Source organism: Cricetulus griseus, chromosome 2, assembly GCF_003668045.3.
Source record: "Cricetulus griseus strain 17A/GY chromosome 2, alternate assembly CriGri-PICRH-1.0, whole genome shotgun sequence".
NCBI classification, from domain to species: domain Eukaryota; kingdom Metazoa; phylum Chordata; class Mammalia; order Rodentia; family Cricetidae; genus Cricetulus; species Cricetulus griseus.
In genome coordinates this window covers 173,553,923-173,578,355 of record NC_048595.1, presented here as the reverse complement: position 1 = coordinate 173,578,355, position 24,433 = coordinate 173,553,923, and the positions used below count along the sequence as shown (strand labels likewise).

The following is a 24,433-nucleotide window of genomic DNA, read 5'->3' as shown; positions in this document are numbered from 1 at the left end:
TCCTCACACCTTCCTTCCTCCAATATGAGGTCAGCTAGAATGTATCAACAATTAGAAAACTGGCCCTTTCCAAACCCAAAGTCTGCTGGTGACTTGATGTGGAGACTCCCATCTTCCAGAATAATAATAAAAAAAATCATGTTCTATTGTTCATAAGCCACCAGCCCATGACATTTTGTTACAGCACCCTGTGTTGACTAAAACACAGGGAGATCACCGTTAAACAAGGAAATTTGAAAGCACTCTAGGGAAGACAGACCAAGCGCACATTTAAGTGGGGTCCAGGACCACCACCACCAAATGCATCCATCTCTAGTCTTTCCTGAAAGGGCTGAAAATCCCTTTTCTTGTTGTTGTTTTGTTTTTCTTTTTGAGACAGCATGTCTCTGTGCACATTAGCCTTGAACTCAGGACCCTGATTCAGCCTCCAGCATGCTGGGGTTACAGGAGTGCCTCCATTTCCAGTTGATGATTTTGTTTCTCCCAGGCTTGCTTTCTCTGCACCTTTGGTGTTATGTGAAGGCCTGGTCGGTTGTCTTCTTTCTACAGGTTCATCACCTTGCTAGGCCTTGTCCTTCCTGTGGCTGGGACTGTTTACATGATGGCCAGGGGCTGGGGCTTGGACCTCAGGACATCGAGGGCACATGGGACTTCTCCTGCAGGTTGTGAGAGTCTGCCTTTGAGAAACATGGAGAGCAATGGGCAAAGAAGGAGGAGCCAGCAGACCAGTTGCCAAGTTCACCTCTCCCCACCAGGACCCCTGAGCAGAGGAAAAAGTAAGCATTTTAAACTAGGACCACCCCAGAGAAATGACCTAGAGAAGTGTGTGGTTAGAAAATAATTCCTCCTGTTTGGATTCTAGCGAATGCCCAGCAGCTCCTAAATGTCAGTGGAGGCTGGATCTCCACTGTTCACAATTCAGTCTTTGTTCACCATCAGGGTGCTAAGGCAAGGCAAAGTCACCAACAATGATGGTTTATATCGGGTACAATTATCCAGTGTGTTTCTGTGCTGACAAAAGCCTGGGGCAGCAGAGAGTTAAGGAGTTCGCTGTAGTTATGCTGTGATCATGCTATTTTTAGTGCTATAGATTCTTGTACAACTCTGAAGCAAGTGGTTGGGGTGAATGTGCAAGCAAAGCTAATCAATGTATCTGAGTTGGAAAAAGATAACTCAACTCCAATGTAGCAAAATGATGATTCCATTGAGGCCCACTGTGTTTATGCTCTGGTGAAAAATTAAGAATATTAGTTTCAAGGGCCATGGTGACATACACCTTTAATCCTAAAACACAAGAGGTGAAGGCAGAAGAATCTTCTGTGGTTTTGAAGCCAGCCAGGACTACATACATAGTGTGATTCAGAGAGAGAGAGAGAGAGAGAGAGAGAGAGAGAGAATATTAACTTCATTTCCACCTGCCTATATGGAAGGGAAAACATAGATAGATAGATGGATATCTATCTATCTATCTATCTATCTATCTATCTATCTATCTATCTGTCCATCTATCTAAATCTATTATCTACTTATCTACTGCCTACTTACCTACATATCTATCATCTGCACACCATTCAGAAATTGCCTGTTTATGCAAACACCTTTCATCTATATGGAGTAATTTTCAATAAATTCCCCCCAGGTCTTCAAAATTGTCTTTCCTTACTCTAAAAAGGGTCTTAAAAAAAAAAACCTTCAAAAATCCCAGGGAGTTGGCAGGGTAAATATGAATATGTAACTAAGTAGCTTCAAGGAATATGTCCCACATGGAAAGCATAGCAGTGATTTCTCTCTGATCTTATTTGAAGTTTACACAAAATCAGCATTGACAGTAACTTAATTACAGTACATAAACTCCAACATCAAAAAAGCAATAAAAGACAGAGATAGTCTGAGAGGATGCTCAGAGGCTGAGAGTTCTGGGGACCAGTTCCTATGCAAAATGAGATGCAGATCTGCCTGGCAGGAGGCAATGTCAGTCCCTGCTGCCCCTCAGTGTGTACACAGAGCCCTGGAGGGAAGCCGTTCTCTGTTTGTTACATTGCATCCTCATCACATTTTGAGTACAGTAACCATGGACTCGCCCAGGTTCCAGAAGCCTACAGTGACCTCTTGTGATGTGGCTGTAGATCTTTCTCTGCACCTCACCGACCTGCAGACAGGTCCAACTTCAGTACGGTAGAGAAAGGAGTGCTTGGCCATTCCTAGTCAAATCTGCCTCGACTTCTAACCCTGACCTTGGCTGGATCATTTAGTCTCAATGAACCTCAACTTCCACATATGTAAACTAAGAGACGACATGGGGTAAGTCGATGGAGTTCAAAGCAATTATATGTACTTGCCTCTTAAATTTACCCTTTCCCTCAGTCTCTGTGGTTCAGTTGGAAGAGAGGGAAGAAGGGCTGTGCTAAGACCTCCTGCTGGGATGCCCCAATCTTTCTGAGCAAATAGCAGGTCCAGCTACCTTGCAGGGGCTCTGTCAGACTAGTGAACTGACAAGCATCACATTTCCATTGCTTTCAGCAATGCCAGGCTGGACCTCAGATACCCATGCTTAGGACAATCTCTTACTTAAAGCAAATACATGTATAAAGTGTTGGGCACCAGTGTGGGCCTTAGGTTCCTCCCCTAAACCGAGATCCCCCTGACCTGCATTAATTTTATTGGCATCTATTTATCTGTCTGTCTGTCTGTCTGTCTGTCTGTCTATCTATCTATCTATCTATCTATCTATCTATCCTTCTCTCATATATTACACCCTGACTTCAGTTTCCCCTCACTCCTCTCCTCCCAGCTGTGCCCCTTTTCCCCAGATCCATTCCTCCTGTTTCCCTTCAGAAAAGAGCAGACCTCCCAGGGATTTCAACCGAACATGGCATAACAAGTTGCAATAAGTTTAGGCACAAGCCCTCACAACAAGGCTGAACGATGCAACCCAGTAGGAGAAAAGGGTTCCAAAAGCAGACAAAAGAGCAGGGACAACCCCTGCTCCCATTGTAAGGTGTCCCACAGGAAGACCAAGCTACACAACCAGGACATATATTCAGAGAACCTAGTTAAGTCCCACACAGGCTCCCTGATTGTTGCTTCCGTGTCTGTGAGCCCTGCTTAGTTGATTCTGTGAGCCATGGTCTTGTGGTGTCCTCGACCCCTCTGGTCCCCACAATCCTACCTCCCCATTTTTCACAGGATTCTTTGAGCTTCTTAGCATTTACTTTTTACTATGGTTTCAAGATGGCCATTCTATGTTTGGTTGCCGTAACAATATTTTTCTTTTGTATTTAATACGACCAAAGGAAAACATGTCCCTGAATGTTTGGAAGTACAAATCAAGACGAAGGGACCCCTAAGATTCATTGATTTTTCCGTCTCCACTTTGATGTTCCTCTGTAAATCAAACCAATGTAAGACCAATGTTATCTTTTGGAAGGCTAGAGTTCAACTGGACATTTTGGATTCTTGATTCTTTAGCCTCTTGGTAACTTAAGTTTTTTTTTTTTTTTTTTTTTGTTTTTGTTTTTGCTTTGTGTGTGTGTGTGTGTGTGTATGTGTGGGTGTGTGTTTTCCTGGTGAGTGAACCTGCCTTGCTGTTTGGAAAAGGCAATACAAGGGAGTGAGGTGTGAGAAAGAGTTTTATAATTAAATAGCTATGTGTTTCAGCCATGAGTAGGCCTCTTACTCTGTGGTTTGTTGGCTAAAGTGGGACCCCTGAAATGATGGCTGAGAAACCTGAAGGGCTTCAAAGACGGTGAAAGCCTATGTGTGCCTGGTGGTTCTTGAGTTTTGGCAACATCAGAATCTCCCCTGCAAGGTGTCAGGTGCTAGGCACTAATCCTGAAGACTATGTCTCAGCAGGATTGCTCAGAGCCTGGGGATGAATATGTTTAACAAATTCCCCGGTGATGCTGAAACCACTGGTCCAAGAGCTCCCACTTTGAGAGTCAGTAACCATAGGAACTTAGGCCAGTGATGGCCTTTGTCTACCCTGTCTCTATAGTTTATAATTATTTCCATCCACAAATGAGTAAAACAGGACTCCAAGAGGCTGTCTTCCCTATAGCGTAGCTGTTTCCATAAGATTCTATAAAGCACTAATGATTCCATTCACTCAAAGTAGAATTTAGATAGAAAAATAACACTAAAGAACACTGAGTGGCTTGCTTGCCAAGGTTAGCATTGAGCCAGAGATGTTGCTTTGGAATCTTCATAACACTGCTCAAAATTACATGTATTCTACATGTGAGGCCATGTGGCTCAGGAGGTTGGAGAACTTGGCTGAGAACCCTGGTCCTATGCCTTTCATCACCGGAACCTGGGGAAGGAATCAGGTGACACCAGATAGATGCCCGGCAATGCTGCTCACAGTGCTGACTGCCAAGGCTTGGGGATCACAATTCCTGCCAATGAAAGGGTGGGTGCTATGCCTGAGGCAGGGAGAGCATCACAGGGAAACTCAGACTGACTGCCAGAATTTCAAGAGGCCAGGAAATTAAATTTCAAACAACTGACTTAGACAGCTAATGTGTGGCCATAAGCCAGCCTTCGTTTGTGAATACATTTTCATTCTAAAAGGACGTATCTGCAACCATAGTATTTCAGCTTTGCCCAGGAGAACATGAGGCCCTCAGGGCTGGCTTGGACTTTGGAGAGTCTTGTGTCCCAATTCCACTCATTCAATTGACTCCTGGCTTAGATTACATACTGTGGGTGTATCCATATACAGCACTTGGGAGATGGAGGCAGGAGGACTGCCATAAGTTCAAGGACAGCCTGGGCTGTATAATCAGACCCTTGTCTCAAAAACAAAAAACAAAACAAAACAAAACAAAAAAAAAACCCAAAACCCCCAAAGATCACAACCACCACCATCACAACACCAGGACATAAGCTAAGTAGACAAGATTAGCTATTCTTGTGACAAATACTGATAATTGCAAAGATGATCTTGCAAATGCTCATTACTGGGTGGCTTCTATTCAGAGTAATTTATAAGCATCATATCATTTGTTATTCATAATATTCTATGACTACAAGATCTACCTTGACTCTTGGTTTGCAGATGTGGAAACTGGAGTGCAGAGAAGTTAATTCACTTGCTGAGGTTTACAAACCAGACTTAGAGCCAGGAGGACCTAACTTTAAGGAGCAACCTGAATTAACATATCACCTCTTCCATCCTAATGCTTGTACCTGGCCTATGTTGGAGACATTAGTACAAAGTGAGAGTTCTTGGGACAGCCCCAGGACACTGTTTCAGGTGAAATGCTAGTTCTTTTGACCCACTGGTCTGATAGATGTTTCACTTTCTCCTGACCTTTGTAAAGCAGGCCTGGGGGCAGGGATTGGCCTCCCTGGTGCCTGAACTTGGGCAACACAAGGCATTGTGGAACACCAATATCAGGCCAAGACCGGTAGGGAGAGTCAAGGTCCAAAACAGATATAAGAGACCAGAGATAAGCCTTGAGGGGACTGTGGAAGCCCAAGTTGAGTACTCCAGGTTTTTGAACTGGAGTCTGAGGCCTCTTGTGAATTTTGGTCCACTTAAAGGTGTTGTGTGGATGGGTCTGGTTTTCATGAGGACTGGAGATAACTCCACTCTTTCTCAGGGTTTCTAGGAGCCATAGATGGAGTTCTACAGTGCTTTTCTTGGCAAAAGAACATTCCGGCCATCTGTACCCCAGAGCTGCCAGGACACACCTGCCAGACACTCAACGGGATCCGAGTCCTGAGTCTCCTTTGGATTGTCTCAGGACACACTAGTCAGATGACTGCTTGGCTGTCTTTGGGTATGGGGAGTTGACTGGCTTATTCTCCAGTGTCCACGGGAAAGAGAGCCCCTTATATGTGGGCTAGCAGTGGGCATGGGATGGGAGCCTGACAGCTGTCTCAGGAACAGACAGCCCTCCTTCTGTTCTGGAGACACACTGAGACTTGCCATGGCATGTGACCTCCTATGCCAAGTTTCCCAGGGCTGCAATCACTACCACTCCCCTAGGTAGAAATCAGGCACCCAGTGATGCTTAGCCATTGTGTGTGCTCTCTGTCTACTAGGTGTGCCAGAAGGTAGCTTTCCCCATTACTGAAGATTAGGCAAGTACAACCAAATGTGGTGCATCCATAGTAAATCGTCATTTCTGGACATTGCCACACCCACATCCATAATTCAATGTCCATCACTCAGTAACAAAGGCCATCTCTCAGCAGGGGACCAAGTAGGTGAATCAGAACTAGAGGCCAGGCCACTGAGGGCAGTTAACAGGGAGTCTCTGATGTGATGGGCACTTGTCTTAACTCTGTGAGAGTCCCAGAGCACTGTGTGCATCATAAGAGCCCAAAGGGAGCACACAGCCTGAGTGACAGGGACCTTAGTCACCACCCTCATTCCCACTGTAAGTTCACCCCTGACATTGTTCTTACAGCTCTCCCAGTGGGAACAGAAGTTGAAAGTATGCCTCTTGCTTTTCCTCAAAGTCCTCTGGTTTCCTTCGGCTGAACTAAAAGACCTTGCCTTTCTACATATTTGTTACAGATAATGTGCTTGAATGGAAAGCCAGAGTGCCTGTCAACCCGTTGTACCTCTACTCTCGGAGTGGCCCATTCTATCTCGGCGTGGATACCTTTTTCCTGATCAGGTGATAAGGCTGATGTGTAGTGTCTGTTGTTGCATTTGTTAAGGGATGTCTGGGTGAGGGTGGGTGGGGGGATTGTCATTCTCACCTTCCTAAGAAAGGGTACATGACACACACTAATTCACCTGGGACTGGGCTTCTGTCTGTGTTGTCTAAATAGTGCTCTTGTCATAGCTACTCTCTGCAGTATCTTCAGTTTGGTAGATGAGTTAAAATGATGCTGAAAAATGGCCTTTTATAAAAGTGGAATTTTTAAAATAGCTTTACTACATTTTATTTATTTATGGGTGTGTACGTGTGTCTGTATGTATTATGTTAGTATATGTGTGTCATGACATATGTGTGCTGCTCAGGGGACAGCTTGTAGAAGTTAGTTTTCTTGTCATCATGTGGGTTTCAGGAATTGAACTTGGGTCATCAGGTTTGGCAGCAGACATATTACTCTGCTGAGCCATCTCGACAGCCCACTCAAGTTGATTTTATTTGTTAAAATTATTCATTTCAGTGGTTCTCAAGCTCTAGAAAGTAGTGTAGATTCACACTAAAATCTTCAATTCTCACTCCAGCAAAATGTGAAGGAAAATAACATAACGAAACAGTATGAGGGCTCACAGCGTTACACTATCTTAAATTATCAACCTACACTTTCCTAATCTCTTTCTTAATTTTATAACTTCTCAAAACTATTAAGAGTTGAGAAATGGCACAAGAAACTACCAGGCAGCATAGGGTCAACTGGGTAGACCGGGGCACGGTTGTAAATACTGAATGTCCAGGGATGTTGCAAGCAGAGGGAGATACCATCTGCTTGTACATACTGGTTGATGCTGAGCTACTTGTCCCTGGAAGGTTGCTGGTGATCCAGGTGAATTCACGGGTCCCTCCCCAGATGCATGGGGTCAGCCTTTCTGGGGTCAGCCAAGCAATCTGAGTTGTCACGAGCCTCCAGATGATCCTGATGCCCACTCAGGTCTGAGAAGCACAGTGTGACCCCGGGTGGTAGGAGAGGATAGCAAGGGCAGTGGAGGCGCACAGACCCTGACACTGGGTCAGAAATGAGGAAAGACATTTCTCTTTGCGGTCTCTATTTGTTTCCATTTCTCATCGTCAGTCTGTGATTGCCTTTTCTTCCTCTAGTTTTTATTTTTTGTTTGTTCTTTGAGACAGGGTTTCTTGTGTAACAGCCCTGGCTGTCCTGGAACTCTTTGTATATTAGATTGGCCTTGAACTCACAGAAATCCATCTTCCTCTGCCTCCTAAGTGCTGGAATTATTTTGTTACTTCAGATGGTTCCCGTATTCTCTCATTTCAAATTTGCATGTATATGATGTGTGCATCTGTGGTGTTCATGTGTGTGCTTCCCTGGGGAGAAGGATCTCTGGGTAACAGTCTTGTTCTGCAAGCATTATGATCTGTGTTAGACTCTCATCTATCCATGTAAGAAGCTAGGCAGGGGATGAATACACTAGTCTCTATATGAGTACTTGCACCTTGTGCATGTACACACACACACACACACACACACACACACACACACACACACAAACCCTACACATACATACCACACACATGCACATACACACATACACCACACCCGCCATACATATACATAAACACTGCACATACACTACACCACACACATGCATAACACACAAATACCATACACATACATTTCACACACATGTGCACACATATACATGCATACATATACAACACCCCCACATATATACATATATACACACCGTACACCACATACACATATATCATACACACATTCCACACATATACCATACACACCACACATATACACATACATATACATCATACACATAAACACATACAGACACATATGTTATATCACACACATGCATTCTATATACACATACACTACACACACAACATACATATGATATACACCATGTATACAATGTATACCACACACCTCATACACAAGACATACATATATATACACATACCACACACATTTTTTTTTGAATGTAAGGTTTATTGTTCACAGCACACAGGGAAGAGATGTAAGTGAATTCCCAGCAAATGAATGTAACAACTAAGGAATCTGGCCCTAAATGATCTGGCTGGCATAAGGAGGCTGAGTACACTCACAGGCAGAGGATAAAGGTAGCTGGCACACGACCACACACTTTATTTATTTATTTGTTTAGTTAGTTAATTTTTATGTGCATGGGTATATTTTTGCCTGCATGTTTGTCTGTGTACCACACGTGTGTCTGGTGCCCAGGGAAGTCAGAAGAGGGTGTCGGGTTCCCTGAAACTAGAGTTATAGACAATTGTGAGCTGCCTTATGAGTACTAGGAATTGAACCCAGATTGTCTGGGACAACAGCCAGTACTCTTAATCACTGAGCCATCTATCCATCCCTACATATTTACTCTAAAAATTTATTTATTAAAATTTTATGTTTATGAGTGTCTTGCTTTCACGTATATTTGTGCACCATGTATGTGCCTTGTCCCTGAGGAGGCCAGAAGAAAGAGCATCAGATCCCACGGAACTGGAGTTACAGATGGTATGAGCTGCCTTGTGGGTGCTGGGAATTGAACCTGGAAGAACAGTTAGTTCTCTTAACTGTGAAGCCATCTCTCCAGTTCCCATCTCCCACAGTTACTATTGAATAATAAAGCATCAGCATCATTTTTGCAGATAATAAATTCAAGGTCCAGAAACAAAATAATTTGCCCATACTATTAAGGCTAGAAGCAGAATTTAAGAATACAAGTTAGTATCCCTAGAAACCTGAAACCCAAAGTATTTCAAACTCTGCAGCTTTTTAAGTGTTAACAAAATACCTTAAGTGGGAAATTCTACAGGTTACAGGTCATAGACAAAACATAGCTGTGCCAAAAATATCGTCTACAGTTATCTTTAGGTTATGTGCACAGCAGTGTATGAAACAGATGAACTTGTTCCTAGACTTGGGTCTCATCTCCAGTACCTCATTAGATGTGTGCAAACATTCCCACATGCTAAACCACACTGGGGTCCACACATTTTTGGATTAGAGCTACTCAGCTTGCAGTCTGTTTCATGGGTCTCATGTCTTAACCACCTGATCACTGATACTTACACACTAATACACAGAGAAGGCAGGGTTCCAGTTACCCTTGAGGAGAGCTGTGGGCCACTGTTTTGAAATCCTTGCCTACCTCTTGGTACTAATCTACAATGCATGATTTCCCCTTCCCCAGTCCCTTCAGGACTCTGGGACTCACAGCCTGTTTCCCCTTTTCAGCCGCCCCTCCTTGTGGGCTAGGCAGTACATTCCCACACATGGAGCAAGACTCTGCTTAGCAAGGCTGCCTGTTGGTGGGTGCCAGGTACTCTGAGAAGAAAGGATGGCCCAGATTCACCCTTTCCTGAGATGAAGAGGAGGCCAGCATAGGAATTGGCTGCCCTACTTCCAGCTCTCAATGGCTTCATTTATATGTCTTTTATGCATTTGGTCCCTATTATAAGGAATCCAGCTTGCTGCTTTTCAAAGGAAGTCTAAGAGGCATTCCCCAGCCCACCAGGATCCCTTCCAAGTAGGGCCCAACACAGGCATCCTTGCTGTGCAACAGGAAACACATTTGCTATTCCAAGGAACTCCCAAAAGGATCAGCGGGCTAAATGCCAAAAGGTCAAGGAACTCACAGGCCTGCTCACCACCAATCTGTAACTCAAAGCTGAACACTTGGCTGGTGAATTCACCATGACAATGTGCCAGTTAAGAATCCTATGATCTTCCTGTAATCACAGCACTTGAGAGGTAGAGGCAGGAGGACTAAGAGTTCAATGTCATCTTCAGCTACATCAAAGGTCTAAGGCCACTGAGGCCTATGTGAGACCATGTATCAAAATCAAAGAAATAAAACTGGAATTCTGTGTTCTTGAGCAGCCTGATTAGTAGTCTGAGTCTCACTTTCCCTGTTTGGAAAAACAGGAATAATAACGTTTCCTCTTTCTCCTGGTAGACTTCAAACATCCAATGGGTTGCTTGTTTTCTCAACAAATGTTTATTTAGAAGAAGTTGGGTGTGGTTGGGGAACTGGGAGCAATCTCATTAGGGAAAGTGGGTTGAAAATGGTGTGGTGCTATAGCAATGGAGTTCTTCATGGCATTACTTTAAAAGACCAATAGAATGCAGAGATGGCTCTGTGTGGAAGAGTGCTTGCCGTGCAAGCCTGAGGAGTCGAGTTCAAGTCCCTAGCAAACATCAAAAATCTGAGCAGGACCGCATGTGCCTGAAACCCCAGCACTGAGGGGCAGATCCTGAGAGCTCACTCGCCAGCCAGTCTACTCCAAATAGTGAGCTTCTAGTTCAGTGAGAGACTCTTCTCAAGGCTGTAAGGAGGGTGGTGACAGAGGAAGAAACTGATATTTTCCCCTGACTTCTGCATGAGCGACATGGGCACATGTACTTGCATACTAAATGCACGAACCACACAACCAGAGAGAGAAAAAGAGAGAGATACAGAGACAGAGACACAGAGACAGATACAGGCAGAGAGAAAGAGATGGAGAGAGAGAGAGCATACACAGCACAGCAGTTATCAATATTGTTAGTCAAATATTCCTGACCTTCTGTCCTCCAGGTCAGTGCTTCTCAACCTTCCTAATGCTGTGACTCTTTAATACAGTTCCTCATGTTGTGGTCACCCCCAACCATAAAATTATTTTGTTGCTACTCCATAACTATAATTTTGCTACTGTTATGAATTGTAATATAAATATCTGATATACAGGTATCTGTCATGCAATCCCCATGAACAGGTTGAAGATCCCTGCTCCAGATGCTTGGACCTATGGATGGACCACATTACTAGCTCAAATCAGCAAGTTATGCCTCAGATTATCACTAGCCTTATGTTAGAACCCTTGAACACTTATGCCAACCACTTTCACGTGTCACTTTAGGCCAGATCGTTGAATTGTTGGGTTGTTAATTGCTATGGTCATTTGTGAGCACTCATTGTCCCATTAGCCAAGAGTGAAGAAGACGCTGAGTCTTGGCCAACAGGTCATGAACACGTTGTATGAGAAAGACAAAACCAAAGTGATACAAAACAAACTAAGAATCAAGACTGCCACTTTAAGGCTTGGGGGTACCTTGTCACTGCAGCATCACTTAGCCTGTCCTGACTGAGATAGCTGAGGCAACTCACTGATGAACTATATTATTGCCATGTAACTTCTGAGGCTGCTCTTTTCTCTCTCTTAGTGGTTGGTTAAGTGCAAGGTCATTTCTAAAGATGCAGCGGAACACAAACACAGGAATAACCCCTAAAGTCATACTCGGATACTGTCTCAAGCGTTTTACAAGGTAGGTTTATTATGTAATTTTTCAGTTCATTATTGCTATGAAATAGATATTCTTAATGTTTGACCTTGTTTTGAAAGAGTTTTTGAAATAAATTGTTTTCTTCCTTAATTATGTTTTGATTCGGCTGGCTCAAAATAGTTCAACTTCCATGATGGTAAAGGTCATGAAAACCTGGTATCTTCCACCAGCAAACACATTCTCAGCTGGCTGGAAGTAGAGTTCCACAGATGTCCTATCCATTTCCATGGGATCTGTATTCTGCAGGAGAACTGGTATAGCTGCAAGTGATCCTGGAAGTCAGAGTGTGATGATAAAGATAACACCCCACAAGAAACAGCGCTTCTTTATTTTTTAAGCAGTATGTGGTCAGTTGAAGTGGAAGTACTTCTGATATTGGTTTAGACTACAAAATAGTGATGGCAGTGATGTAACGTGCGAGCTGGAATTAAATGGGAAGGACACCTCAGCTCCTGCTCTCCAGTTCTTCCCTTTCCACACTTTCTCAGACATGGCTGTACTGAACCAGAACCCAGCTCCCTGCTTCCTACTCTATATCCATTTTGCTATACTGCCCTGTATAGTCAGCGTTCCCTAAAGAAACAGAACCAATAGGATGAATCAGCATACATATACATATATATGTTCATACATATGATATATGTGTATATACCACATGTCACATATCTAAAGAATTTACTAAACCAGCTCTCACTGAAATAGTAACTATAGTTGTCTCACGCCTGAGAGGCTGAGACCCAGGCAGTTGCTCGGTCCACAAGGCTGGTGCCTTGGCAAGTCCCAAACTGGTGCTGAGAACCTGAAGAGCCACTGGTCTTTGGTCTATGACAGAAACCCAGAAATGTTGGTTCTGCTCTCAGTGATGGAAACAGCAACAGCAGCAGCAACAGGGTGAGTTAACTTGACAGCAAAAGGGAAGGCCACGTGGGCTGAAGGCCACTACCATTTCTTCTGGCATGTCCTTTGTATCTGGGCGGCTACCAGACGGTGACACCCACATTTGGGGTGGATCTTCCCACATCAGTTAAGTCAGCAAGTTAAGCCAGCATGATTCTTGAGTGGAAGCTCCCTTACTGAAGTGATTCTAATTTGTAGCAAATTGGTACTAAAAATAACCATCACACAGTCATGAAACAGTTAAAATGGTCCTCAGGGCTAGGGAAATGGGAGTGGGCAGGAAGAGATACTACAATTCCACTGCAGGCCTGTTTAACTATGCACTGTCTATGTGATTGTCTTAGCCTTTCTGTACTTCAGTTTTCTTATCTAGAAAATGAAACTAGGGGCTAGGGATGTAGCTCAGTTGGTACAGTACTTCCCTCAAATTCTCAAACATCACATAAATCCGGTGTGATAATTTATGCCTATAGTCCTGGCACTCTGGAGAAGGGACAAGAGGACTGGAAGTTTAAGGTCAGCCTCAGCTACGTAGAGAGCTTGAGGTCAGCCTGGGCTACTTGAGACTGTCTCAAATAAGGGGAGGGAGAAAGAAAGAAAAGAAAAAGAAAAAGAAAAAAGAAAGAAATCGAGGTGGCAGTGGTGAAACTAGTGCCACTTTGTAGATTTCTTGTGAGATGAGAAAATGTGCACAAAGAACTTAGATAAGTTTGTAATGGACAGAAGCCCTCTGTGAGTACAGCATCATCACTGTCTTGCTGGTACTCAAGCCTTTTGCGATTTTCTCTCTGTAAGTCAAGAGTGAGGAGGGGCTAGGGGTGAAGCAGCCCTGCTTCTTTTCAATGTGGTTTTGTGGTTTCTTCTGAGCTGTATCAGTGCAGCCGGCTCTTGGTGAAGGGGGACATGCAGGATTTCCGAGTCTTTTGGGTATGAGGCTCTGATTGAGCAACATATCCTGCCTGAGGTTTGGTGGCATGGTGGGCTTGCCACACAGGCCACAGGTTCAGAACAGCTTAGCTCAGGGCTGAGGGAACCAGTAGCGTGGTAGGTTAGCCTGGAAAACTTGTTTTGGAACAGAACAACTTGGGAAAAATGGGAGAAAGTTTTTTTTTTTTTCTTCCAGGCAGAGGGCACCAACGTTGGGGGGCAAAGGGGCACTGGGTGGAATGGGTGATGATGATATGACTTGTGGGCAGGATGAGGGGTGGAACCCAATCTGGCCATGAGCAGTGGGGACAGGGACAGGGGAACTCACAGGCACATGAATTTCCCAACCTGAGTCACATAACAGAGCAGAGGCAAAGAACTCTGGAAGCATGGGGACTTGAGTCAGCGAGGAAGAGAATGACTCCAACTTGAGCCAAAACTTTATTCAAAAATGAAGGCAGGCTGTACCAACCACATTCTTTCCTTGCCCTTTCCAAGATCCTCAGGGACAGGATAGCCATGCCCCTGGCAATTGGGATATTCTCATTTATGAACTCAGAACTCACTGTTCCTATTCATTTAGGATTTATCTCTTTAAGAGGACAGGTGATAAACTGGGCATGCATGGTAGGACACTCGGGAGATGGAAGTTGGGAGATCAGGAGTTCAAGGCTAACCTTGACTGCCTAGTCAATTTGAGGCCAGTCTGGGCTACACAAGGAAAAATAAAAGGACAGGAGTTAAGATGGCTAAGATGGCTTCATTATTAACAGGTCATTGGGTACCAGCCATGGTTCTAAGCTTTGATGATTAACTATTTAATAGCCCAACAAAAGTAAAATCCCTCCAGTGGGAGGTAAATACAGATACATAGTAAATAAATAGCCTATCATTAATGTACAGTATGCAAATAAACACAGAATAGACAAGTGATCTGAGAGCCATAAAATGAGAGTTTAGGGACAGGAGTGGGGTGAGCCAACCTCCTGAAGGGGAGCCAGGGAATGTGACTTTTTGTCCAGGATCTTGAAAGAAACAGGAATGTTCCACACAAAGAAAATGCTTTAAGCAAAGAGCAATCCATTCAGGGGTAACAGACATGCAAAAGCTCTGAAGACAAAGTGTAACTGGAGTGGCTGTGGAAGCTGAAGAGCCCCCAAGCTCTAACTGGGGGGGGGGGGAAAGAAAGCTGGGGTGAGGTCAGAGAGGTCAAAGGTGAAGGACTAGACCCAGGGGCAGCCAAGCTTTCTCCACTTTCTTCTGAGGTCATTCTAGGACAGGATCCATTAGAGAGTGCCAGCAGGGGAGGCATGGTGTCAGATGTGCAATCTGCAAGCATCACTCTGCCTGCCAGGCAGCAAGGGCACCAGAATGGAACGGGCATGGGAAGTCAGGATGTGGGCTGGAAGCTATTGCTTTATAAGAAAACTCAAGCCAGGAGTAGTGGCACACACCGTTAAGCCCAGCACTCAGGAGGCAGAGACAGTGGATCTCTGTGAGTTTGAGGCCAGTCTGGTCTACAGGGTGAGTTCCAGGACAACCAGGGCTACATAGTGAGACCCTGCCTGGAAAAAAATAAGAAGAAAAATCCACTCACTTGCCCACCTTCTAGGTGTAAACCGGATCTGGGATCGTCAAATGGGAAATAGAGGAGATGTTCTGGGGTTCTTAGCACTGCATGATCTCTCTAACTAGGAGCCACACCTAAAAGTTCATAGCTAGGGAACAGGGGAAGTGTCTAAGTTGACACTGTTCTGCATGTGGCTTTTTCATTTAATGTCACAGCACCAGTCTCTTGTCTACTGGCAGGACCCACACCACTGATGTGGCCTATGGGGCATCGTACATACGGACCATTGTGTGTTTAAGTTGACCCCACTGATAGATATGGAGGAAGTTTCCAAGATTTTTGCTTTCTTAGATTAGAAGGTGATCTGTGTGGCCGGCCTGGGTGGGCAGATTTGGGTGGGCATGTTTATGGAATTGGTACATGTCTAATTTTTCCTGTTTATCATCCTACCCATGAGATATGCTTCTCACACTTCCACAACACAGGCTAAGATCTTCCAATCTCCTGGTAACCAGGACAGAAATGTAGCACAGGTATAATTTTGTGGCACTGGAGACTTGCCTTATTTACCTCACAGGATTCCCCAGGGATCTTAGGAGGCAGCGATCATCACCCTCTTTGTACAGGGGAGGAAAGAGACAAGAGTGAAATGACTTTCATACATATGAATGATTTAGGTAAAACTAGAACTCACCATTCTGGTCTGGCTCCCCAGCCCACCTAATTCAGGTGTGCCACACACCCACCCCCTACGGTGGTCCATTGGCTTGGAGGCTTCATTTTGACACCATCCTCTGGAGGGTTTGCCCAAAGGGAGGAGATGCTGGAGGCAGGGTGGGTGGGATAGCATGCGCCCTCTCAGAGCATATGTCCTAAGCCCTGTTTCTGAGAGGGGCAGTGGCTGATTCTCTCTCAGAGAGAGGAGAAGTGTGACAGGAAGGGAATCCAGGCTTGTTGGAGTCCAAGGCCTGTGAGAGCAGCTGCAGGGACTTCAGTTGGATGGCAAGCACAGTGGGCCTCGGGCTGCAGGGCTCAGGGAGACTGGCACCAAAGCAAATGCAGGTGAGCAGATTTGGGACATGGTTACCTGCTTTTCCTCAGTGACACTGCTCAGTAATTCCATCCCTATGCCTTGAATGCTCTCTGGGTACTCTGTATGGAGGATGCTGCCATTGCCTGGGAAGGGAAGACAACAGGTCTGTTCCCCCAGGTTAGTCCTCCACTGTGCTGGGCTGGTGGTGGGCACCTTTAAGTGGAGTTCTTCCATGACCTACTAGCTTCCATCTGCCATACCCCACCGAGCCCTGGGCTCTTATCCAGATGTTTGGAGGTGCTGTGGGACCTTGGGTTTTGCCCTACTGGAGTGAAAACCACCTAAAATTTCTAAATGTTTTATTTATGTATTTATTTATTTGGTGCTGGGATCTCATCCAATTTTTTTTTTGTTCATAGTAAGCAATTGTTCTACCACTGAGCCACAGTGTAGCTTAAAATATCTCTTAAAAGAGGGCTCCTGGGGCTGGGGATGTGGTCAATGTTACCTAAGTGACCCACTCCCTAGGGACTCAAGTAAAATGCCTGGTAGGCATGGCAGCCCATTGTAATTCTAGCCCTAGAAAATGGAGATGGGGGGGGCGGTCTCAGAGCAAGCTGGCTGCCTAGACTAACCATATCAGTAAGCTCTGGGTTTGGGTGAGATACCTTGTCTCAATGAATAAGGTGGAAGAGTGATAAAGGATAATTCCCCTACAATCTTGGGTCTCCACATGTCTAATCTTACAAGTGCATATAGCCCTGATTCCCATGTGGCCACACACATACAAAAACATACATATACACACATGCGTACCTCACACACAAGAAAAATGAAACACCCCAAAAGAGGGCTTCTGTGGGGCATGGTGATGCATGTCTGAAATCACAGTACAAGGAAGGCAGAGGCAGGAGGATCAAGAGTTTGAGACCATCCTGAAATATATAAAAAAGAGTCTGCCGGCAAAATCCAGCCAACCAACCAGAAGGGCTGTGACTTTAGCCCTATCACCATGCCACAACTTTGCACCCCTTCCAACCATGTCTTATCTTCCAACTTCCCATATATGCAGTCCCAGCTGCAGTCAGTGGACAGAGTGGTCAATTGAGAGGTACTATATATGTAAAGAACATGCTGGTTCCTAAAGCTATAGTCAAAGAAGCAGCTAGCTTGTTAATTTTATGTTGGTTAATATGTTTTAAATGATCATATTTTGAGTCTATCAGGCTAAAGAAACAGTATTAAAGTTCTTTGTAGTTAATTTTTTTAATTTTAAAAGAGCAGCAACTGGGAAATGCCTAATGAGTGGCAGATTGGCTTATTCTATTTCTTTTGCACCCCAGTGATCTAGACTGTGCATGTGGTAGATTGAACACAATTGGCCCCCATAAACTCATAGGGAGTGGCGCTTTTAGGAGGTGTGGCTTTGCTGGCGTGGGTATGGCTTGTTGGAGGAAGTGTGTCACTGTTGAGGGCAGGATTTGAGATTTTGTATGCTCAGGATACCCCCCGTATTTCAGTCAACTTCCTGTGGCCTGCATACCAAGATGTAGCCAGCACCACATCTGACTTCATGCCGCCATGTTCCCTGCCATGATATAATGGACTGAACCTCTGAAACTGTAATCTGCCACCCCAATGAAATGTTTTCCTTGATAAGAATTGCTGTGTCTCTTCCCAGCAATAGAAACCTAACTGACACCGTGTATGTATATATATATATATATATATATATATATATATATATATATGTATATGTATATATTTTACTTTTCTTTATTTCTTTATTTGGACAGGGTCTCACATAGTCCAGACTGACCTCTCTCTCACAGTGTAGTTGAGGATAGTCTTGAACTTGTGATCCTGCTACCACTTGCTGAGTTGTGGGATCATAGGCATGTACTAATATAACATATCCAGTTTATGTCGTGCCAGGGATCAAACCCCAGGGCTTTGTGCATGCCAGGAAAGGACTCCACCAACTGGGCCACGCACCCAGTCCTGGACCCTGTGTATTAATCATCAGTCTGTAGTTGTGTGAAATCCTGCTTGGAAGGATGAAAAGTGTACAGCAAAGAAGGAAGGAAGGAGGAGGAGGAAAGAAGTTTCTGTCTCACGGGGCACATGGGAAGAACCTGAACATCTTACGATGAGTGATGAGTCACCCTTACTTCTCTGGGCTGTAATTTGAGATGGGGTAAGAGCTACCTGACAGGATTATCTCTAGTTTTAGGAGTTCCCCAAAAGCTTCCATTTCAGTGGTGACATAAATGGCTTTTTCAGCCAGCAGCAGTACTTTTGCCTTTGCAGCAGCACGTGGTAGGCAGCTTAGCACGTGTGGGCCCTTGAGGCTGCCCACCTGTGTCATAGGTTTCTTATAGCATCCCTCCCGCTTTCCGTGCGTGCACGGAGGTGCGGGCGTGACACCCTCTTGGCGTCATCTTCTCTCCCATATCTCTCTGTCAGGTTGCAGCTTCTTCATCTGTACTCAGTGTGCTTGCTGGTTGGACTCTTCTCTTTTGTCCCCTGGGGACCTGTCTGGGAAGTTCCACAGTTCCACTGGGATAACTGCCGGCAAGTCTGGTGGACGAATCTGCTGCTGCTGAATAACTTCGTGTCTGTTCAGAATGCCGTGAGTTCCCAACAGCAGATTTGTGAGGGCATATTGGTGGACACAGGGCATCTCAGTCACGTGGTCTGGCCCGTTTCCCAAGGACCAACCTAAGCTCCTTCTCCATGGGTTTTGGGGACACCGCACCAGTTGATGTAGGGGTCCTTGTTATAATGCAAGAAAGGGGTGCAGTTTGGGTGGACTGTCTGGGTCTCAGGACAGCTCCCCTCTCCACCAATGCTCCTCAAGCAGTCCAGGTCACCATACCAGAAAGGACAGTTCCTTTGCCTTCACACAGGGAGCCTATGCTGGGGTGAAACATTACAGCCATGCCTCACCCACACACCACCTTGGTGAACTCTAAATAAATTTCAATCCAGTCTGGACAGAGCTGGTTCAGAGCTACCAGATGTATTCCTACATAAGCCAAATCTTCATCATTGTTTCAGTTTGCTTTCTATTGTTGTGTTAAAACACCATGACCAAAAACAACCTCAGAAGAAATGGGTTTATTTGGCTTAGACATCCTGGGTCACAGTCCATCACTGATAGAGAAATCAGGGTAGATTCTCAAGGTAGGAGTCAAAACAGAGACCAAGGAGGCTTGGTTGTTCATCATTACTTTCTCAGTCTGTTTTCTTATATAACCCAGGACCACCTGCCTAAGGGTGGCACCACCCACAGTGGGACTGGTTCCTCCCACAGCAGTTATCAATCATGAAAATATTTCCCAGGCTGGAGAGATGGCTCAGTACTTAAGAGCATTGGCTGGGATGGGAGAGATAGCTCAGAGGTTAAGAGCACTGGCTGCTCTTCTAGAGGTCCTGAGTTCAATTCCCAGTAATCACATGGTGGCTCAAGACCATCTATAATGAGGTCTTGTGCCCTCTTCTGGCCTGCAGATGTATATGCAGGTAGAACACTGCATATGTAATAAAAAGTTAATTAATTAAAAAAAGTTTCATAAAGTTCAATTCCAGCAAACACATGATGGCTCACAACCATCTATAATGGCATCTGACGCTGTCTTCTACCATGCAGGTGTACATGCAGATAGAGCACTCAGATACATAAAATAAATAAATCTTTAAAATAATGTTCCCAGTCTTGCCTATAGGCCAATGTGATGTAGACATTTCCTCAGTTTAAAGTTCCTTTTTCCCAGAAGATGCTGGGCTTGTATCAAGTTGACAAAACAACAATGCAAACCTAACAGGATAATAATGATCTTGGAGTGAAAGAAAATGAGGTAGCTATAACTCAGTCATGTCCTCAAGTCTTCCTATGAACTGAATAGCAGGTCCTAATTTTTGCCATAACCACTCGTTTAATGAGATTGCCAATCCCAGCAGCTTTGACAGGACATCCTCCATGCTGATCTCTTGCAGGTGAGGGCATATCTGTGATAGGGTCCCAGGAGACAGGTGGGGCCATTTTCCTGGATGCACACTAGCTTGGGCAATGGTCCTCAAACCTGACCATTCATACTTTCTCCATGGCAAAGTTATCTTTTTAACTGTGACAGTGCTTCCTTCTATTTGAGGAAGTTTGACTTCCTTTGGGCCCAGGGACCCAAAGTGACAGGAAAATCATCCCTAGGAATTTCTTTATGTGAGACAAAACATGTCGACAATGGCCGGCTTCATCTACCACAAGCATGGAGAGCGGGTGGTCCCCTGTGGCTTTGGCCAGGCATCCATGTGAGTTCTACTGGGAACGCTGAGTGTGAGCCAAATACTTGCTTTCAAAAGGACACAATTTCTCCACCTAGAGTTGGGGGTGGGAACCAGGCAAGGGAGAAAACCTCACTGGCTTCTTGGAATTCCAGTCACACCATAGGGACAGCCACCTCCTGCATTCTTGAATCTTGACCCCGGTCAGTTCCCATGGCTGTCCTGGGAGACAAGCTATGTTGGTTTTTAGAAACAAGAGAGAAGTGTGTCTGAATGTCCACAAGATCTGTCATCAGGCTCAGTCCAAAGACCTATCTGAGGATGGATGGAGGCTGTCTAGTTCCTTTTCCCATGGAAGCCGCCTGCTCAACTCTCCCTCACAGGCCAAACAGCAGACACCCAACAGCGCTGCTACCTGGAAGGGCGGAGCCACACTTACTTCTCCTTTTTTTCCCAGTGCAATGGCTGGACTTGGTACCTCGCCAGCGACTTCCAGTTCCACCTCCTGACACCGTTGGTCTTCTTCGTCCGTGGAAAGTGGGTCTGAGATCCCCCACGCCCCCACCATGTGTCCTTTGGCCAGGAACTCTCAGAGATGTTCCAGCTTTGTAGAAAGCAGCTTTTTAAAAATCTAGGAAATCAACTTTCTAGAGATGGAGGCACCACTCCCTCTACTGCCCGGCTTCCATGTCCTCTTCTAGCACTGCATAAATCAGTGCATTTCCCCAGATTTATCACCAGAGTGTGTGATACCCAGTGCTCAGCATTTTCCATCCCAGCTGCTCACATAAACATATCCACATATTGACACAGCTCACATACCTGTCAGTTGCAGGATTTATATTCCATTTTTTATGGTTGAGTATCTGGATGGTGCCCAATTTGTCACGATTGTAAATGGCACTGTGATGACTGCGTTGGAACACTTTCTTTTCCCTGTAGCTATTTCCACAGGGACATATTTCTATGTGGAATTACCAGGTCAAAGGGTGGCAATGATTCCTAAGTGTTTGTTACATACTGGGAAATTGCTCCCTGGAAAGAGGGAAGTAATTTACAGTGCCCTTAGCAATGTATCAATGTACCTGTGCCCCATAGCTGTATCTATCACCTTAATTGTGGTAGTTTTGGGAACACTTTACAGTCTCAATAATTCACAGGGAGATTTACAGTGTGCCACTTTAAGAACAAATTTATTATTCTTTCTTGTTAAAATATGTGTTCAATTTAGGAAACATTAGGATTAAGAGAAAGGAAAATATCCACCCCAGTCCATCACTCATGGCAAACTAGGTTCACTGTTAAGGCCCTGATGCTGTCTTTCTGATTTTTTTTTTCTGCCTAGTTTTTTAAAAAGATGACAGCATGCTACTCCACATCTTTTAAAAACAGTTTTACTGTATTATTTTCCTGATGGCAAACATAACTGAAATGTCTGCCTAACATTCAATTTCCTGAATGAACCATAATTTACTTGTTGTACCTTCTCCCATTGTTATATACCTGGATTGTTTCCAATTTTATGCTTTCATAAATAACTTCCCATGAATATTTCCATGACAACCATTTGTCTCAAACTCCAGCATTTCTTCAGAATGCATATCCTGAGGGGAATTAGTGGGTCAAAGGGCATGAATGCCTTGAAGCTCTTGAATCACAATGGGAATCTACTTTTTTAAAAAAATGGAGACATGAGTGTTCCACATTTCTGTGTCACAGCAGATCCTCACAGTCCCCATCTGCTTGGTTCTGTCCCAAGTAACCAGACAGTACCTCACTTAGAGTCTGCGTCCTCAGACTTTTAACTTGATGCAGAATCCTGCAGGATGACAGCTGGGACTCCCTTGTGCACAACCCCTGAGTGTGCAGGGATTAATGTGCGTAGCCACATGGGGAACAGAAGATATTGGGGAGATACATTTTTAATTCATCCCCTCAGATGGTTCTGAGGTGTATTACATTCTGGAAGTCTTGAGTGTTGGCCAGCCACCTCAACAGCTTAGCTTGTTTTGGGTCTCCCTGCCTTCCTGCTTCTCTTCCCTGCTCCCACAGGAGCCTCCCACACCTAGACATTTGTGGCAAGGGAAGTTGGGTTCTCATCCCTGCTCTCTTCTCCCTCCCCTTCCCTGGAGTGGGTGGCTGTGTCCCATCTGTGTCCCATCCTGCCTTGAATAACTTACTTCTCTCCTAAATCAATCACCACTTATGTCCATATAGTGTTCTGTAGATGGCATCCCAAGATGATAAGCAACATTCCCAATGTTCCCAAGAAACTGCGGCTCCTTTTGAGCCACAGTATAAGCTTCTGGGCAGGGCAGGCAAGGGTGCTATTACTATCCCTGTCTAGAAGCGAAACCCAAGTTCAAGGTCCTGTCCACGGTCTCATTGCTGGTCAGTAGTCAAGATCAGTCAGTTCAGGAACTCCCAGCCTGCCCAGCTTTCCCTGCTCCCTTGAAAGCAAGGCCCCAGGGCTCCTGGGATTGTAGCACCTCTTTCATGCTGCAGTGAAGGCAACTGAAAGGTGCTCTCCTCTGCTCTCTCCTCTACAGAAGTAAACGTGTCCTTGTCCTCCTCGGGACCCTGCTGTTCCTGACAACTTTCACCACCACTGCTCTGCTCACATTGGCTTATAAACTTCCTGTGGCATCTCCATCAGCAGCCAGGTAACATGGCTCCAGCCTGGTTCTCTCAGTCCCTTGCCTAACCTCTCCAGGGCTGGGAATCATCAGGCTGTTAGTCCTGTGCCTATCAACTTATAGAAAAATTGGATTATACAACTATCTGAATGAAAGTTCCAAATTTCCCAATCTTTCAATTTGCAGGTGTGCGCAGGGTGTGTGTGTGTGTGTGTGTGTGTGTGTGTGTGTGTGTGTGTGTGTGTGTGTGCTCTAAGAATGCATTCTGCTCAAGGAAATGCTTCTCAGAGGGTAGCAGCACCCCCATGTGGCTGAAATGGGGCTCTCCCTTAATGTAGCCGACACCTTGCTAGATGGAGAAACTGAACCCATAATGAAGTTGGAGTTACCCCCTCAAGGTCATACAGCAGCTAAGGGGTGGCATAGGTGTTATTTGAACTTGGGATCTAACTCTCAAAGCTCTTTTGCCTCCACAACAAGCTACTTATGATCATGCCATGTAACTCAGTGTATTAGACAGGAGTGGGAGTCTTCTCAATTCAGCAGTCAGAACTGCACAAGGGACAATCAGGTGAGCCAGATGGTCACTCAGATTCTTCCAAAAGCCACCTGGCTGTAACCTTTTATTTGCTGACTTCAGACGAGCCGCACTGGTCTCCTCCAACCTGTCCTCCTGATGTTCTCCCAGTATAGAATAATCTTCCATTAGAGGCTGAGATCTGTCAGGGCTGTCCCAGCACTTTTTTTCAGATGTGAGTGTAAGTGTCCCATTTTCTGAAGCAGCCATTTCTGACTTGCCAATAAAATCACCAGCCTAGAGGGGCTGGGAAGATAACTCAGTCAGCGCTTGCAAGCAAGTATGGGGACCTGTGTGTGTGCTCCAAAACACAGATAGACATGCACACACACACACACACACACACACACACACACACACACACACACACACACACACACACACACACAGAGCATCATAGTGCATGCTTATATTCCCAATGCTGTGGAGGTGGAGACAGACAGATCGGGGCTTGCTGGCCAGCAAGCCTAACCTACTTGGTGATTTCTAGGCCAATAAGAGACCATGTCTTAAACAAACAAACAAAC

General features: G+C 45.0%; 1 protein-coding gene across 1 annotated transcript in view; it reads left to right on the top strand.

Annotated features, from left to right (window-relative positions):
- The window catches only part of LOC100769987 (O-acyltransferase like protein), a 54,524-nt gene that overhangs the window by 22,700 nt on the left and 7,391 nt on the right, over positions 1-24,433 (top strand). Inside the window, exons 5-11 of the mRNA XM_027402717.2 lie at positions 550-776; positions 5,604-5,783; positions 6,527-6,629; positions 11,863-11,964; positions 18,876-19,041; positions 21,151-21,230; positions 23,243-23,356. Coding sequence (XP_027258518.1) covers positions 550-776; positions 5,604-5,783; positions 6,527-6,629; positions 11,863-11,964; positions 18,876-19,041; positions 21,151-21,230; positions 23,243-23,356 — 972 coding nt within the window. The remainder of the gene's footprint in view (positions 1-549; positions 777-5,603; positions 5,784-6,526; positions 6,630-11,862; positions 11,965-18,875; positions 19,042-21,150; positions 21,231-23,242; positions 23,357-24,433) is intronic.